This window comes from Cnephaeus nilssonii (genome assembly GCF_951640355.1).
Source record: "Cnephaeus nilssonii genome assembly, chromosome: 9".
Lineage (NCBI taxonomy): Eukaryota > Metazoa > Chordata > Mammalia > Chiroptera > Vespertilionidae > Cnephaeus > Cnephaeus nilssonii.
In genome coordinates this window covers 58,507,790-58,524,275 of record NC_137080.1, presented here as the reverse complement: position 1 = coordinate 58,524,275, position 16,486 = coordinate 58,507,790, and the positions used below count along the sequence as shown (strand labels likewise).

Genomic DNA, 16,486 nt, shown 5'->3' with positions numbered 1-16,486 from the left:
GGGCCAATAAAGAATTCATTTTGCCTGAGTCTATTATTTTTATGACTTGAAATTATTCTTCCACATTGTCTTCTTCCTTTTCTGGTTATAATATGCACAGCAAGCCAGATGGCTGATGTGTAAACAGTTTGAGATGTGCTTCTTGGAATCATTTAGGATGGCCTAGGACAGTGGTCGGCAAACTCATTAGTCAACAGAGCCAAATGTCAACAGTACAACGATTGAAATTTCTTTTGAGAGCCAAATTTTTTAAACTTAAACTTCTTCTAACGCCACTTCTTCAAAATAGACTCGCCCAGGCTGTGGTATTTTGTGGAAGAGCCACACTTAAGGGCCCAAAGAGCCGCATATGGCTTGCGAGCTGCAGTTTGCTGACCACGGGCCTAGGAGGTTCTTGATAGCAGGCCCATCGACTTATTGCTCTGGTCTTTCCTTCATGCTGAAGTATGTTTTCAGTGTCTTCACTTAACCTGTTATGCCTCTCGAGGTTCTCTTGCAAAGCCTTAATCCCAGTCTGCCTTACATGTCACTGTTCTTATTTATTCCTGTTTTATTTTATTTTTCTTATTATTGCTATTCTCAACAGTAGTGCTTCAAAACTATAGAAGAGTGACTAAGAACATGGGCTTTGTTGGAATCTTACTTGGCTATGTATGTAGCTATTTGACCTTGGGCAAGTTCCTTCTCCTTGGTTTCCTTATCTGTGAAATGGAGTATAGAACCTACCTCATGGATTTATAAAATGATTAAGTAGGTTAAAACAAAACTCATTTAGCACCGTGCCTACTATATCATAAAGTGTACTGGTCACTATTCTTATTAACATACTAGAGGCCCGGTGCATGAAATTTGTGCACGGGGGCGGGGGGGTGTCCCTCAGCTCAGCCTGCACCTTCTCCAATCTGGGACCCCTCGAGGGATGTCCGACTGCCCGTTTAGGCCTAAACGGGCAGCCATAAATGGGCAGTCCAACATCCCTCTCACAATCCAGGACTGTTGGCTCCCAACTGCTCATCTGCCTGCCTTCCTGATTGCCCCTAACCGCTTCTGCCTGCCAGCCTGATCACCCCTTAACCACTCCCCTGCCAGCTTGTTTGCCCCCTAAGTGCCCTCCCCTGCAGGCCTGGTCACTCCTAACTGCCCTCCCCTGCAGGCCTGGTCCCCCACAACTGCTCTCCCCTGCAGGCCTGGTCCCCCCCAACTGCCCTTCCCTGCAGGCCCGGTTGCCCCCAACTTCCCTCCTCTGCTGGCCTGGTCACCCCTAACTGCCCTCCCCTGCAGGCTTGATTGCCCCCAACTGCCCTCCCTTGCAGGCCTGGTCCCTCCCAATTGCCCTCCCCTGCTGGCCTGATTGCCCACAACTGCCCTTCCTTGCAGGCCTGGTCCCTCCCAACTGCCCTTCTCTGCTGGCCATCTTGTGGTGGGCATCTTGTGTCCACATGGGGGCAGGATCTTTGACCACATGGGGGCAGCCATCTTGTGTGTTAGGGTGATGGTCAATTTGCATATTACTCTTTTATTAGATAGGATAGAGGCCTGGTGCACGGGTGGGGGCCGGCTGGTTTGCCCTGAAGGGTGTCCCAGATCAGGGTGGGGGTTCCCTTGGGGCATGGGGCAGCCTGGGTGAGGGGCCTGTGGTGGTTTGCAGGCTGGCCACACCCCCTGGCAACCCAAGCGGAGGCCCCGGTATCTGAGATATATTTATCTTCTACAATTGAAACTTTGTAGCCTGGAGCGATGCCAAGCCTCCTGCTTGCTCCATGGCGGCAGCCATTTCTGTTGCTATTTATTTATCTTCTATAATTGAAACTTTGTAGCCTTAAGCGGAGGCCTGGGCCGGCCAGGGTGTGTGGAAAGCTTGGCTTCCTCCATCGCCAGGGGCAACCCTAGCCTCCTGCTCTCTCTAGCTCCATGGCTGCCGCCATTTTTGTTGGGATTTATCTTCTATAATTGAAACTTTGTAGCCTTGAGTGGAGGCCTCGGCCGGCCAGGGTATGTGGAAAGCTTGGCTTCCTCCATTGCCAGGGAAACCCAAGCCTCCCTCCTGCTTGCTCAGTGGCTGCAGCTATCTTGGTTTGGGTTAATTTGCATACTTGCTCTTGATTGGCTAGTGGGCGTGGTTGGTGGGCATGGCTTGTGGGTGTAGCGGAGTGATGGTTAGTTTGCATATTACTCTTTTATTAGATTGGATTGTAGAAAGAAAATTCTCATAGTTACAAAAAGACATAGAAGTAAATTCAAAGACCATACATAAAATTCCATGCAAGGGGCTTTTGGAAGGAATATCTGCTTTTTTCATTAAATACCTAATTATTTATGCAAAAGCACACACCACAACAAAATATATGTAGGTGTTACTACATAACTGGCTTAGGGTTCACTTTCAGTCCTTTTAACTGGATTCAGGGTGAAACTTTGAACCACAAGTGGCTGGAGAGAAGTTCCTCTGGGTTCTCTTCTGTTGCCCCTAGTTACCTGTTATACTATGATCTGCTTTGGAACCTCGCCGTCACATCTGTCAGTGTTTTCCATGTCAAGCTCCCCCGGGAGAGAAGCCACAACTGATAATTCCCATCTTAACTCCTGTGCTGGATACTACCTGTAATCCTCACAATAACTGGTGGGCTAGGTAATTATTTCTTCCTAGTTTTCTATGGATTACTATTTCTGAATCAAAAATCATCAAATGCAGTTTTTAAAATATGAGTGTGTTATGGAATACAAAAAAGAATATGATTAATGGAAAAGAAGAACAATTAATGGGTTATTTGGAAACTATAGAGCACATGGTTTCTATAGTTATGGTGTCATACTGTGGTGTATAATAAAAGAGAGAGATACTTTGTGGAGGATTAATCGGGTACATTGATCTAACAAATCTGCCAATGAGATTCAATACTTTTGTGAGTGTGTGTGTTTTGCTTTGTGTACAGCTTCTGTATGAAGACAAAAACCGATGCAGAACAAAGAAAGACTACCCACGCATAAATCATTTGTACATGAACCAGTTCATTGGGAAGTAACTGTGTACCGCTGCTGACCAAACATCTTATTTCCAATTGCTTTTAAAGAAGTTTAACAGAAGTCCATGGAAGAAAACATTTAAATCGCTTTAATACATTTTAGTTATAGCAAAGTGTTAAAATTTTAAACTTTTGTTTTGTTCAGGGAATAGCCTTATAAAATTAATCACAGTCTTCCATGTCCTTGAATTATCTTCCATAATTTTTACAGTATATTTTATATACTTCTATATAATACGTTATAATCATTTAATTCCATATAATTTACAGTAATTTTTTTCAAATTAAGGAAGTGCTGTATATAAAATAACAAATTTGTGTTTGTTAATTACATAAAATAGGAACTATTATTCACATAAAAAGCTATAGTCCTTTTAATTACAAAAATAATACTGTGTCATAAAATCTCCAACAATACTTATGAAGTACGAAGTGAAGTCCTTTCTCACCTCCTGCCATTCCCAGTATCAAAGGGTAACCACTGTTTATAGTTGAAGTATGACCTTGCAGACCTTTTTCTATGCCCATGTCATCATAGATGCACCCTTGTAAAAAGTGATTCTCATTCTTGAAGAATTAGAAGCATTGCTATTTGAAAAAAATATTTTGCTTTGATGATTTTAGTCATTTTGCTAAAAGGAGTGATTTTCACAAATACAGATTATTTTGTTATAAGCCAGCTTCCCAGGACTAGTCCCTTGATTTTCTGTATTTTGCAGTATCCATGGATAGTTCGTGTATGAAAAGTGCAGTATTCAGGGAAGATGGAAAATCAGCCCATGTCAACTAATGTAATAAAACTGAGTTAATCCCAAATTGACAGTTTAAATCCCTTTAAAATTACTTGTCGAAATCAAGAAACAATCCACTCAATCTGTCATTTCTTTTAAGCTTATTAGTAGTGGAATTTCTTAGGTGACTCTTTAAATCACATGTATGCAAGGTTCTCAAGTTGATACTGAGATTTCCTGTTGCTAGGAGAAGCTAACACTTATTTAGTGTTGGATACTGTAAGTCACAGTGCTTACTGGAGGCAGGGGGGGTGTATAAATGGCCAGTTGGTGCCCTTTGGAGCTAATTTGCCCTGTTTCTGTGTCCTTTCTGCTCTGATATACTTGTCACTAGAAGAAATATGCACAGAGGGTAGGGATTATGCATCAAGCATCAGGATTCTTTCATGTAAAATTTCCCCCTCGAATTTAATGTGAAAATGCAGTTAGTAAAATATGTAAGAAAAATGTGGATCTCCTCAAATCGTTTGTGAAGCAAAGCAATGTAGAAATCAAGTGTATAAAAAAAAAAGCCAAAGGTTTTATTTCAGGTAATAGCTGTGAATGAGAAAATTAATATATTCCTAAGAATAGTTTAATCATATATCTCTCTTTTTTAGATTTTTTTTAATGCTCTAAAAATTCTGTTTTCAAATTTGAATTTGTCACCGTTATAACATGTTTTTCCCCCTGAAGATAATTTACTACAGGATTTTCCTGTAGTTGAGACTCCATAGTTTTTCACCAGGTTGCTAGCCTCACAGAGTCCATGGTCTCTCCGAGGAGACAGACAGTTAGGCAGCTACAGTGGACTGTGCTGAGTGCAGTGCTGTAGTCCAGGCAGAAGTCCTTTCTTTGTTGGTGGTGGTGCAGGGCTGGGTGGTATCAGAAAGACTTCCCAGCAGAGACGGCTCCTTAAGTGATACCTGAGAATGTTTGCTCATTAGTCAGGCAAAGAGCAATGGTCCTGGGAGATCAGTGGACAAGGGTCAAGGGATCTACAGAAGCCTGCTAGTGAGAGAGTGGGACATAGTCAAGTAACCGGTGGAAGTTCAGTGTGGCTGTATAGAGTAATTATAAACATTTATTATGATAATATTATGTTTATTATATATAAAACTTGAAAAATACAGGAAACGAGAAAGCATACTATGACTAATTTCAAGCCACAGAGTTTACTGTGAACATATTGTTATGATTGTCATGCCTTACATTTGTATTTGTAGAACAGCATGTTTGGTATAGTCCGGGTTTGGCGTGAACAATAGATATGTATGTAGGCATAACATGCATATACATATATGAAAACATTTTAAGTAAAACTGGGATCATGGCAAACATGCTGTTTGTGACCTGCTTTTTTTAACCTGCTATTGTCACATTACAATAGACTTATTTTAATGCCCTTGGATGCAATTGTATTTTAAGTTGGAATGTTTCATTTCTGTGAGAAAAAAAAAGATATCTTCTTGCAGTTAACCACCTGTATTCATATCTGCAGGAAGAATGCTTCCTGAACCTGGAGGCTCCTATATCCAGAGTATGTGGGTATGACACACCCTTTCCTCACATTTTTGAGCCATTCTATATCCCAGACAAATGGAAATGCTATGATGCCCTTCGAAAGATGATCAATTATTGACCATACAGGTAAGTCAGCCCTGCATTTTGAAAAAGCTAGCATATGCCCCTGACAGTAATATTCTGTTGCCTAAGGAACAATGGCCATCATTGTGTTGTGTTTTGGTAAATGGCAAGTCCCAGAACAAAATGTGGACTTTAAAATTAAATTCATAGTATATTTGCATTTAATGGAGACATAGTAAGCATGTGTATTGTTTGATTTCTCTAAAACAGATGCTTGCATTTGTTAACATTGAATAGTCACTAGATGAGGGTGTTCTCTGCCATGGTTTAATTGCAAATACACCCTGTGTTCTAATTTTTACCCTCATTTCTATTATATTTTTATCAGCTATTTAAACTCTTCACCAATAGGGGTAATTTCTGTTATTTTAAAATGGCCCTTTAAGCACCATCAGTTTGGACTCTAGTGATTTCGACTCTATGATGACCCATACATAACATTCTGAAATTTGCCTTTATATTACTTGAAAAAATAACTTTGTTGAACAGGAAACCTATGAATTGTCTATAAGGTAAATTTTTACTTAGAAAAAACACAATAAAATATCCAGCACAACCACCATTACAAGGATTTTTTTGGCAAGTGGATGTTTTTACATTGTGGATAGTAAATGATATTTATTCACTATGATTTTCTAAGTTGTGCTTATATGCTTCTTCAGCATGTTATTCTAGCAACAAGGAATACTATTAAACACTGCTAAGTGAGTTTTTAGGGTTTTAATACTATAGAAGTTGCTGTCACTGACACACTGATTTATTTTGTCTTTGGCAATTTTGAAATTATTAAAAAATGTGTAGGAAGGAATTAAATGCTATAATAACACAGCCATACGTTTTAAAGATAAGAAATACTGTATTCCTGCCTTCCGTGAGTGGGTAGTAAAGCTAGCTCTCCTGAACCAGAGAGAGAAACCTTAATTTGTGCAGATAGAGAAAATAATGCCCTCCTTCTTTCCCACTGATCTCCACACCAAAGTGTTTGGAGTTCTATTCTGAGAATACTATTAAGTTAGGTCCATTAGTCCACATATCCCTGGCATCTCTCAGACATGCAGAGGGGGATGCTTTATTTCTGATGTCCTCTTAATGTCTGTGAAAGCAGCTGGCTTCTAGAGCACGTAGCATGAGGACTGGTTAGGGGACTCCCTCATTTTGTTGTCCATTTTGTTCCCTCCTATGGACCATCATAATGGAGAGTCAAGGTAATAACATGTGGCCATATGCCTTGTAGCCATTTTGAAGGTAATATTTAGGTGGTAGTTTTAAATTTGGGTATGTATTTCCTTTTAAACAACAAAAGATATTAGCCTATTATGAAAATACGATAAAAGATGCATAGGTTTTTCTATACTAAAAGTTAAATATGGCATTAAAGAAAGTAGTTATGCAATTAAGAAAATTTTTTATTTAATTCACAGTGGCCCATATGTCTATAATTGTCATTGATTTCTTTTACAGAAAAACTGGAAGATTGTGACTAGATACGGAAATATTTTTCTGAATTTTTTATATTTTCTCAGATTTATCTCTCCTTGAAAATAGAATTTTTATGAAATGAAGCATGATGGATATTGGCTAAAAATTATAAATTAGTTATTATATTAACACACATGAATTGATTTCCATTAAGAGTGTTTTAGATTAACTTTTTTAAATGTTCATATGATAGTCTTATAAATTCCACTTATTTACATCTGTATATATTGGGTGTGGGGAAAGTATTCAATAAAGCAAAATCAGATTGGTCTTCAGGTTGTGTGTCTTTTTTTTTCATTAGTAAAAAGAATTTTTGTTGCAGATGAAGGGAACCAAAATTCTGCTACCCTGAAATTGCTCTTTTGAGAAATTGATTTTAAGCTGCTTATTAAGAAACAAGACTCAGGGAGCCTTTGACCCTCCCCATCCTCCTTCCTCCTGCCTAAGAGATTCAAACAGAGAAACCTGCTTCAGGAAGACCTTGGGATGTTCCCGTAGCCTACCTTGAATTAATGTGGTAAACAAGAAGGCTTCAGGCAGGTGCCTGTTAGCTGGATACCCTGTGTCCCGTTGTTTCTGAGTTGTCTAGCAAGGATTTTCCTGCCATGTATGTTCCCCACTTCCTCAGCTACCTGCAGATTGCCCTTTGTCACTTGTGAAATCTAAGACCCAGTTCCTCCCTTTTTTCCTTTGTCCAAAAATGTTTTATATACCCAATGTTGTCTCACTGTCTTTGAAATCTTCATGCCTATGTGAATTTCCCATGCACGTGCATGAAAACTTTGATTTTTCTCCTGTTAATCTGTTTCTGTTCATTTGATTATTAGCCCAGCCAGATGAACTTATAAGATGGGAGGGAAAGTATTAATATTTTTTTAGCCCTCATACAGACTTAATTGTTAACCTGCTAATTAGATCTGAGTAAAATGAAATGTTTGGAAATGCTGACTTTTCAACTTCATTGTACCTGGTTTAGTATTTTTACGGCTAAGATGGATGTTTGTATATTGATAACACTTCTGGGATGTTTTTCCCTCATCCTTCCCTCTTGCCTCACAAGGCACTGATGGGCGTGCTCACTCTTCCCCTAGCATGGAGGTAGGATCAGCCATGCTGCCTCTCTTCATGGACAGCATGAGCCTGTCTTAGTTATAAAGGAGCCAAGCTTTGGCTGTAGTTTTGTTTTTTTGCCATGATGTTACAAAGTAAATATTTTTTCCCTGTTCTTTATATTATTACTAGAGGCCCAGGCTGAGGCACGAGGTCCCTCAGCCCGGCCTGCACCCTCTGGCAGTCCAGGACCCCTCCAGGGGGTATCCACCCGCCTGCTCGCTGCTCCTTAGCGCTGCCTCTGCTGCGCTCACCAGCCGTGAGCCTGGCTTCTGGCTGAGCAGCGCTCCCCCTGTGACACACTGACCACCAGGGGCAGCTCCTGTGTTGAGCGTCTGCTGCCTGGTGGTCAGTGGGCATCATAGCAACCGGTCATTCCTATTGTCATTCCACCATTCGGTCAATTTGCGCATGAGGCTTTTATTATATAGGATATAGCTGAAAAGAAAAACATTAGCAGCAACAAAAGGCTCAAGCTGGAGGAAGCCTTCTTGTTGGGGACTTTGCCAGGGCCTCTTTATCTTCTTTTGCCTCTTCCGCCTTTCTCCATAGTTTTAGACAGGCCTGACCTGCCAAGGAGTCCCTTTGTAAAACCCTCAGCCTTGACCCTGCCCTCAGGGGTGTGCTATCAGCTGGCCCCACTACCATCAGCTCAGCAAAAAGTTCCACCCTCCCAAACAGCAGAACAACAGGGTGATAGAGTGTTTTCTTGCTCTATAAACATTGAAAAAAGTGGACATTTTCTTAGACTTAAAAATGTATATGTCATATTAAAACTGCAATTTTAAAAGTGTCCTATTTATTTTTATCAGATATTTGGAGGAGAATACGAGCGTAACATTTATCAATTGCCACAAATTTGGAGATAAAGGAAAGGCACTTAAACACAGATTCCAGATAGCAGTGGGCTGAAATGAAGAACCAAAGCATTTGTTAGGGGGTAAAAATGCAGCCCTGCCCTTGGTTTAAAAATAGGAACACCTGTGTAGTGTAGGGCGGGAAAGATGTACTTGTCAGCAACACGTTGGGGAAGGATTTGGGAATCCAGTTGGCTCACTGTCCAGGACTTTCTGAGTGTAAGGCGCCAAAACTCAGTATGGACTTTGGCTTTGGTCTTTGTTCCGCGGAAGGCTCCAGGCACCCTCGCTGGGAAGTTCGCACTCACATGGGCAGCCCACAGAGCAGAAAATGTGCGGTAGTCAACCACATCTCGGCCTACAGTGGTTCTGTTTGAACATACTTGTTTTAGCTGAACTTATTTTTTTTAGTGGCTATTATTTATGATTTTAGTTGAAGTTTTGTTGCCATTGGTAATTGTTTAATACTTTTTTTAAACTTATTTGGTATTGTACAATTTTCCTGTAGGTATTTCAATTTTATTTCAATGTTGTTTTTGAAATAGCAAGCATGAGACAACTGTGGGGATCATCTATACAGTAATTGCCTGAGTTTGAAAACATTTTCCCCTCCAGTTAGCCCTACAGTCCCCAGCAGTAAATACTCCTTCTCTTCTGGTTAATTCTGAGCTCAGTCTGCACAAGATGTGCATATGCACCTAAGAAACTGTGTAAAATACATTTATTTACTTGAAACAAATGTTCCCTATTGTGAAAATAAGAAAATCTCTGATGTGTCTTCTTCTGATGAGAAGACACAGCAGAGATGTTAAATGAACGCCAAAGCCAGAATACCCCACACTCGGCCTCCGCTGAGTAATAAGTCTGCTTCCTGTGACAACGTGGGTACATAAGTGAATATAATCTTCTGTAGCTCAAAGTTATCCAGTTTTGTTTGGAAAAAATATAACATTCACATTCTGTACAACTGATAGATATCCACGCGGAGTAAACAGACCTGTGTACATTAGCAAAAGAAATGCACAAGGTCCAGAAATGACCTCAATCCAGTCCCTCAGGGTTAAGTCACATAATCTACAAAGTCTTGGTGAGAATCCCGTAGACATTCCATTCGGTTTAGTGAAATCCCTTTCCCATCAGCTTGCCTGTGGTGGACACGTGTGGTCTCTGGCTGCCTGGCATCCCTGCCCCCACCTTCTAGTAACAGCGCTGCTGTTTGTTTAGAGAACCCCCTCTCCCCACCACATGTGGCTCTGGAGGGGCTGCCAACCCCAGTGCTGACCAGCACTGGCCACAGGCATGGCCCTGGCCCAGGCTCCAGCGGGGACCTCAGAATAGAAAGTCAGGTGGCCGGTGAAGACCCAAGATGTAGCCTCAGTCTTGTCAACAACACTGAATTCTACAGGACTGGTCCTCAAACTTTTACCTGTTCCAAGGTCACCTGAGAATACAACTGATAGGTGTTAACCAGCTAGTCACACAGTATTACCTACAGCAAAATTCTTTGGGGTCAGGAACATGACCCCATGGCTGACATGTTGGAATTTCCAGAGAGATGAGAAGTTTGGAGACTCTTGATATGCTTCGTTAGCCCACCTAGTTTGGAAAGAAATAGAAAATATTCATATGTGGGCAAAGATTTTGAAACCCTGATATCTGATACCGCCCTGAATATGGTAATTAAAGATATTTGCCTAGAAAATGAGAAATAAAATTAGAACAAAGATGAGGAAATCACAGCTGGAAAGGATCAGAGGTAAGAATGGAAACAAATAAAATGATACATCTAAATAATTACCTTAAATACACTTTTTAAAATTTTATTTTTTTATTTTTTCCTTCAGCATTTATCCTCTATATGCCCTCCTCCACCTCCCCTGCTCCATTCCACCCCACAATCACCACACTGTTATCTATGTCCATGAGTTCTCTCTTTTTTTCTTTTTTTGCTCAACCTCTCCACCTCTCCCTCCACTTCCCCCAATTATTCCCCCCCCCCCCCTACACACACACACACCAGAACTGTCAGCCTGCTCTCTGAGTCTGTCTCTATTATGCTTGGTAGTTCAGTTTCTTCATTAAATTCCATATATACACTTCTATGTAACAAATGTTCCACATTTGGCAAAGGAATATGTCATAGTTAAATTCTTTTGTAAATGTGTAATAGTAAAATGTAAACAAAACTTATGAATACAGAAGATATGTACAGAAAAGTTGTACAAGGCTTTGTCATCCTGCTTTCACTTTGCTAGATGAAGTGGGCAATCATAAGTAAAAGGGTTGGGTCCGTAGAAATGTATTTTAAACTTTGTGCCTCCATGAACATAGAATAATTACATTTTAAAGTATGCATGAGCGGTTAAGAAAAATGATCATATAATAAGGCACAAAAAACACACACACACAAACGCACAATAAATTCCTCAAAGAGTATTAAAAGGCATGTTTTCTGACCACATCCCAAATTAATGACATATATTCAACTACTTAGAAGTAAAAAAGCACCCGGCTTCATAACTGTGGAGCCGCGGAGGAAATGTAAAACAATTACAGAATATTTAGAACATAAGATCACTGATGTGCCTCTGCCAGGGTTTTCCTTAGAGGTAAATTCATAGACTTTGACTTTAAATCTTATAAAAATAAAAACTGAAAATATAAGAATGTAAGAATAAAGACGAGGAAGCACAAGAAGAAAGAAAAAAGTTAAAAGCAGAAAGTTCCAAGTGAGAAAAAACTGTAAGATAAATATTTTTATAAAAATGAAAACTTTTATTTTATAGCTAGAGGCCTGGTGCATGAAATTCATGCACTTGGGGGGGGGGGGCATCCCTCAGCCCAGCCTGTGCCCTCTCGCAGTTTGGGAGCCTTTGGGGATGTCCGACTGACGGCTAGGCCCGCTCCCCTAAGCCATCAGTTGGACATCCTTAGTGCTGCCACAGAAGTGGGAGAGGCTCTCACCACTGCCGCTGCGCTCCCAGCCGTGAGCCTGGCTTCTGGCTGAGCAGCGCTCCCCCTGTAGGAGTGCACTGACCACCAGGGGGCAGCTCCTACATTAAGTGTCTGCCACTGGTGGTCAGTGCGCGTCATAGCGATTGGTCGTTCCGCCGTTTGCTCAATTTGCATATTAGTCTTTTATTATATAGGATGCCTGTGTCCTGTGAAGATGTAGCTATGCTTTTATGTGATCATGATACCACCAAATGAAGGCCCCTCAATGATGGCATCAGCTAATACCATTAAGGTCCCTTTGTTTGAGGGGAGGAAGTTATTTAGCAAAACCTAAACATTTACTGGAAGTATTGATAAGCAGAGGTCTTTATTATTAGGATATTTTATTACTTCATTTTAAGAAATAATTATTAAGGTCTCGTTTTGCTAAAAATCCTGTTTTCTTGCTGAGCCTTACTTGACTACTCTAAGTATTTTACTTACTATGAGTTTTCATAAGATATGGTGACTTTAGCCCCAGCTGGTTTGGCTCAGTGGATAGAGCATTGGACTGCAGACTGGAAGGTCCCGGGTTCAATTCCAGTCAAGGGCACATGCTCGGGTTTGCAGGCTCGATCCCCAGTAGGGGGCATGCAGGAGGCAGCTGATCAATGATACTCTCTCATCATTGATGTTTCTATCTCCCTCTCCCTTCCTCTCTGAAATCAATAAAAATATATTTTAAAAAAAGATATGGTGACTTTAAAGAATTAGAATCATGAGGTTTAAAATGTCATGTTGATCACTTGGATCATCTGCCTGCTTATTACTATCCTGAAATTGTTTTTTCTTCATCCACAATGTTTTCCTGATTCCAAAAAGGCAGGGGGTGTTGGTCTGTTTGTCTGCTATGAATCCTGCAGAGCCTGGGACAGTGCCTGGTCCACAGAGACTTTCTCTGTTTCGGAACAAACAGGTGAAAGGAAATGCACGCCTGTACTTGAATCAGACCTTGTACCAGAAAAGCAAGTAGATAGAGCCCACTTTGCAGATATTTAAAGTGGTGCTTTGATAGTAATTGATATCAGGAACAGAAACAGCCCTTTATGTAGGGCTAGGATTCCCAAGAGATGAGCATTGTTTTTGTGTTTTTTGGCCTCTTTCTTCGAATAGATATCAAAACCATGTATTTTTTAAAGTGGCTCTATGATAATATTGTGTATATATATATATATATATATATATATATATATATATATATATATATATGCAAATGGACAAACCCAGCAAAAATGCTCATTCAAAACTTAATTTGAGGATAGTACGATTGGTGGTCATTTTTCATTATCCTCCTAGTCTCTGTTCAATGGAGAGCCAGCTTGGCTCAAAGTAACCTCCCAGTGCCCTATCTGTGCTACTTCCCTGATTGGTAGAATCTGCAGACTTCAGACTGGACTAGAGGTAGGACTCCATCCCCTTGGCCACAATGACTGGTTGAGGGATGGAAGGTGACCAAAATTGGGTCAATCAGAGTCTTTCTTCAGAATTTTTCAAACAAATAGATTTTAAAAAATGCTATTGTGGAGGGAGCTATGGCCATCTTTCCTACTGAGGAAGGCCATCTTTTTCTGGAAAAGAATGGAACCAGTGCACCGAGGAAAGAGAGGAAAGCTGAAGTGCAGGACTGAGCCAGTCCCGGTTCCAGTCTCTGGAGTCAGTCACCACAACCAGCTCCAGGTCTGCCACGGGAAACTTCAGCTGTTCATTCTCCCTTTCATTCTCTGAGGAACTACCCCAGGATCCTTCCAATAAACTATCTTTTTCTTTGTTCAGGTTGGATTTCTGTCACAACCCAAAGCATCGTAATTCAATTATTCTAAATGCTTATGAATATATTCAATTTGAAAGAAGAAAGTCCACCTGTTTTTAATATACTCTAGGAAAACCCTTCACCTTTGAGATTGTTCTATATATTATGCTTGATTTTTTTTCTTATCTATGACATGCAAATTAGCTACAGATACTGGGTTAATGTCAACTGTCTTAGCCATCAAAACAATGAATTCACACTTTCTGCCTGCACGTTGAATGCTGGCAACCTCCTCCTAGGGCAGGAAAATGAACAGTTCCACAGTATCTGCTTTTTAGAAGCCAGGCGCCTCTTGAGGGCTTGTTCCTATAAAGTTCTTTACTGAAGTCCTAAGACCTTACAACTGTTGTTAAACTTCCCCATGTAGCTTAAAAGCAGCCCTTGGGAGTTTCTTTTTCAAAGAAGTTTAATATGCCTGTTTTCAGTCTAATAGCAAGTTTTTCTTTGAGAATACTTTGTGTAAATTCCCCATATTTACCGTCCTTCTGTTGAAGCGTATATTTACTTTCACCCTTATTTTATATTTTATGTGAACAACTAGAGGTTCAGTGCATGGATTCGTGCACCGGTGGGGTCCCCTGGTATGGCCTGTGGGGGTCAGGCTGAAAGTGGCAGTCCAACTCCCCCCGAGGGATGTAGTAGTGTGTGAAGCGGCAGGTGGCCGGGGAGGAGCCCGAGCCCAGGCCGGGGCGCTGCTCCCGCTCATCCTGGCCCTGCTGTGCCTGCCACTGCCACCACTCAGTAGGCTCACTGCTGCTCCGCTGTGGTCTCTGCGCACCCATCCTAGGGCATTACCAGAGTGCCCATGACCGAGAAGAGGCCGCGGGCTCGCGCCCAGTCAGCCCTGATGCCAGTCCTGATCCTGGTCCTGGTCCTGATGGGAGAGAGGCGTGCAGGGGGGTGTCTGCGGGAGAGGCTTGTGCTGCAGCAGCTGTGCTTGCCAGCCGTGAGCCCGGTATCTGAGCGGCGCTCCCCCTGTGGGATCGCACTGACCACCAGAGGCAGCTCCTGCATTGAGTGTCTGGTGGTCAGGGTGCATTATAGTGACCAGTTGAATGGTCGCTTAGGCTTTTATATATATAGGTTTCAAAGAGGTTAGAGAACAATATGAATGTCTGTGTACCTAACGAACATTGTAATATGTAATTTATCTTGCCTAGACTACTCTCACTCAGAGGAAAAATGGAAAGCTCCATCAATAGTAACAAGTAGTGTTTTTGGAAAAAATCCTGTCCCAATTGCCAGACAGCCTCACAGGGTTTCCCTAATTATTTGGGGGATTTGCTGGAGGGTTGCTTCTTTTTTAATTTAGATTCTTTATTGTTTAAAGTATTACATATGTCTCCTTTTTCCCCTATTGGTCTCTCCCCAGCTGCTCCCACCTCTCAGCACATGCCCTCACCCCCCTACTGTTTGTGTCCACTGGTTATTTTTGAACAGTCATTTGAACAGCCACGGGGAGTCCAGGGTGCTCGGCTGCAGCTCCAGCTCCCTGCAGATGTGTCTGCTGCCTGCAGCTCTGGAAGGCACCTGCCCTGAAGCCCTCCGCTCCCACAGGGACTAGGTGTAGGTGTGGATGCCACTGATGCTGTTTGTGTTTGGGCCCCTGGAGCGGTGACAGTGCCCTGTGTCCTCCCTGGAAGCAGGAAACTTTTATCTGCCACTGAGATCTGTGGATCCCAAAATAGTGTGGCTGTGTGCCCCCGGCATCTCCTGGATATCTGGTGAAACAGGCCACGGTGACGACCAGTTGTACTCAGAACCTCTGTCCCTGCCTGGGGCTGAGCCAGGGACCCCGCTTCACCTTCTTGGAGATGGCTTCTCCACAGGCTCCTCTTTCTCAGCACACAGACCACTGGCCCACGCCCGCCACTCCTGCAGGCCAGGCTCATCTCCAGCAAGTACACGTTAGTCCTAACTTGGTTTACTCTTCTAAAGAAGGACCTCATGGCTGTCAGATTTTTTTGATGTTATTTTGTGCACAGTAAACATTTTCATATAGATTATGGGAAAATTGCCTAGAGAAAATGGAACAGCTGTGGTTTGTGATTAATGGTACATCCGTATGATCAGATACAGTGTAGAATTTGCAAGTAATGATTATGAAAATTATTTAGCAACATGCTCATTATATACTTTTAAGTGGAAAAATCAGGATGCAAAATTATATGTATATAATTACAACTATTATTATGATTTTTCTTGCATAGGAATAGAGACTATGATAGCACTGTTAGAGAGAGGACATGTTATAATAAAAGCTTGTCTTCCTTCGCATGTTTTTTTTTTTTGCAAAGTAATAAAATACTGAATATATACTTAACTGCTAGCAAGTGTTAAGCATTGCCTAACCTGCCTAGTCTTTAAAACAGCCCCTAAGCACCAGCACTAAGAACCTTTTTGTATATCTGCAAGAACCTGAAATAAAATGTTTTCTTTCTCCCTCTTAAACTCTTCCCCCGTGTGTTCTTCCCCCTCCTCTCTCTCATACTCTCTCTCTTTCTCTCACTGGGAATGGTTTGTTAGATAATCTCAGAAGGGGAGATTAAAAAGAAATAATCATCTTCTATAGTACTGTACTAATGCCTTTGTAAAAGTTTGACTCTTTCTATTAAGACTTATACATTTATTAGGGTCACAGCAGAAAGTACTAGTAAGATGTCACATTTAAAGGTTTTAATTGAATGGAGTTTAACAAAGTGACAATTTACAAAGGTATGGCTGATGTAGAGGACTGGGAAGGAAGCGTGGAGCACCGGGGAACTGACAACTATGGGAATGCGTAGCCACCCCTCA

The 16,486-nt window shown here is 41.4% G+C and overlaps 1 protein-coding gene across 2 annotated transcripts in view; it reads left to right on the top strand.

Annotated features, from left to right (window-relative positions):
• The window catches only part of BCKDHB (branched chain keto acid dehydrogenase E1 subunit beta), a 226,411-nt gene extending 218,474 nt beyond the window's left edge, over positions 1-7,937 (top strand). The window contains exons 10-11 of one of the 2 annotated variants that reach the window (XM_079781058.1): positions 5,295-5,443; positions 7,242-7,937. In XM_079781058.1, coding sequence (XP_079637184.1) covers positions 5,295-5,435 — 141 coding nt within the window. In that variant the 3' untranslated portion in view covers positions 5,436-5,443; positions 7,242-7,937. Of the gene's footprint in view, positions 1-5,294; positions 5,444-6,901; positions 7,205-7,241 lie in introns of those variants that run through there. The other variant, XM_079781057.1, reaches the window with a different exon arrangement.
• Positions 7,938-16,486: the final 8,549 nt, after the last annotated feature.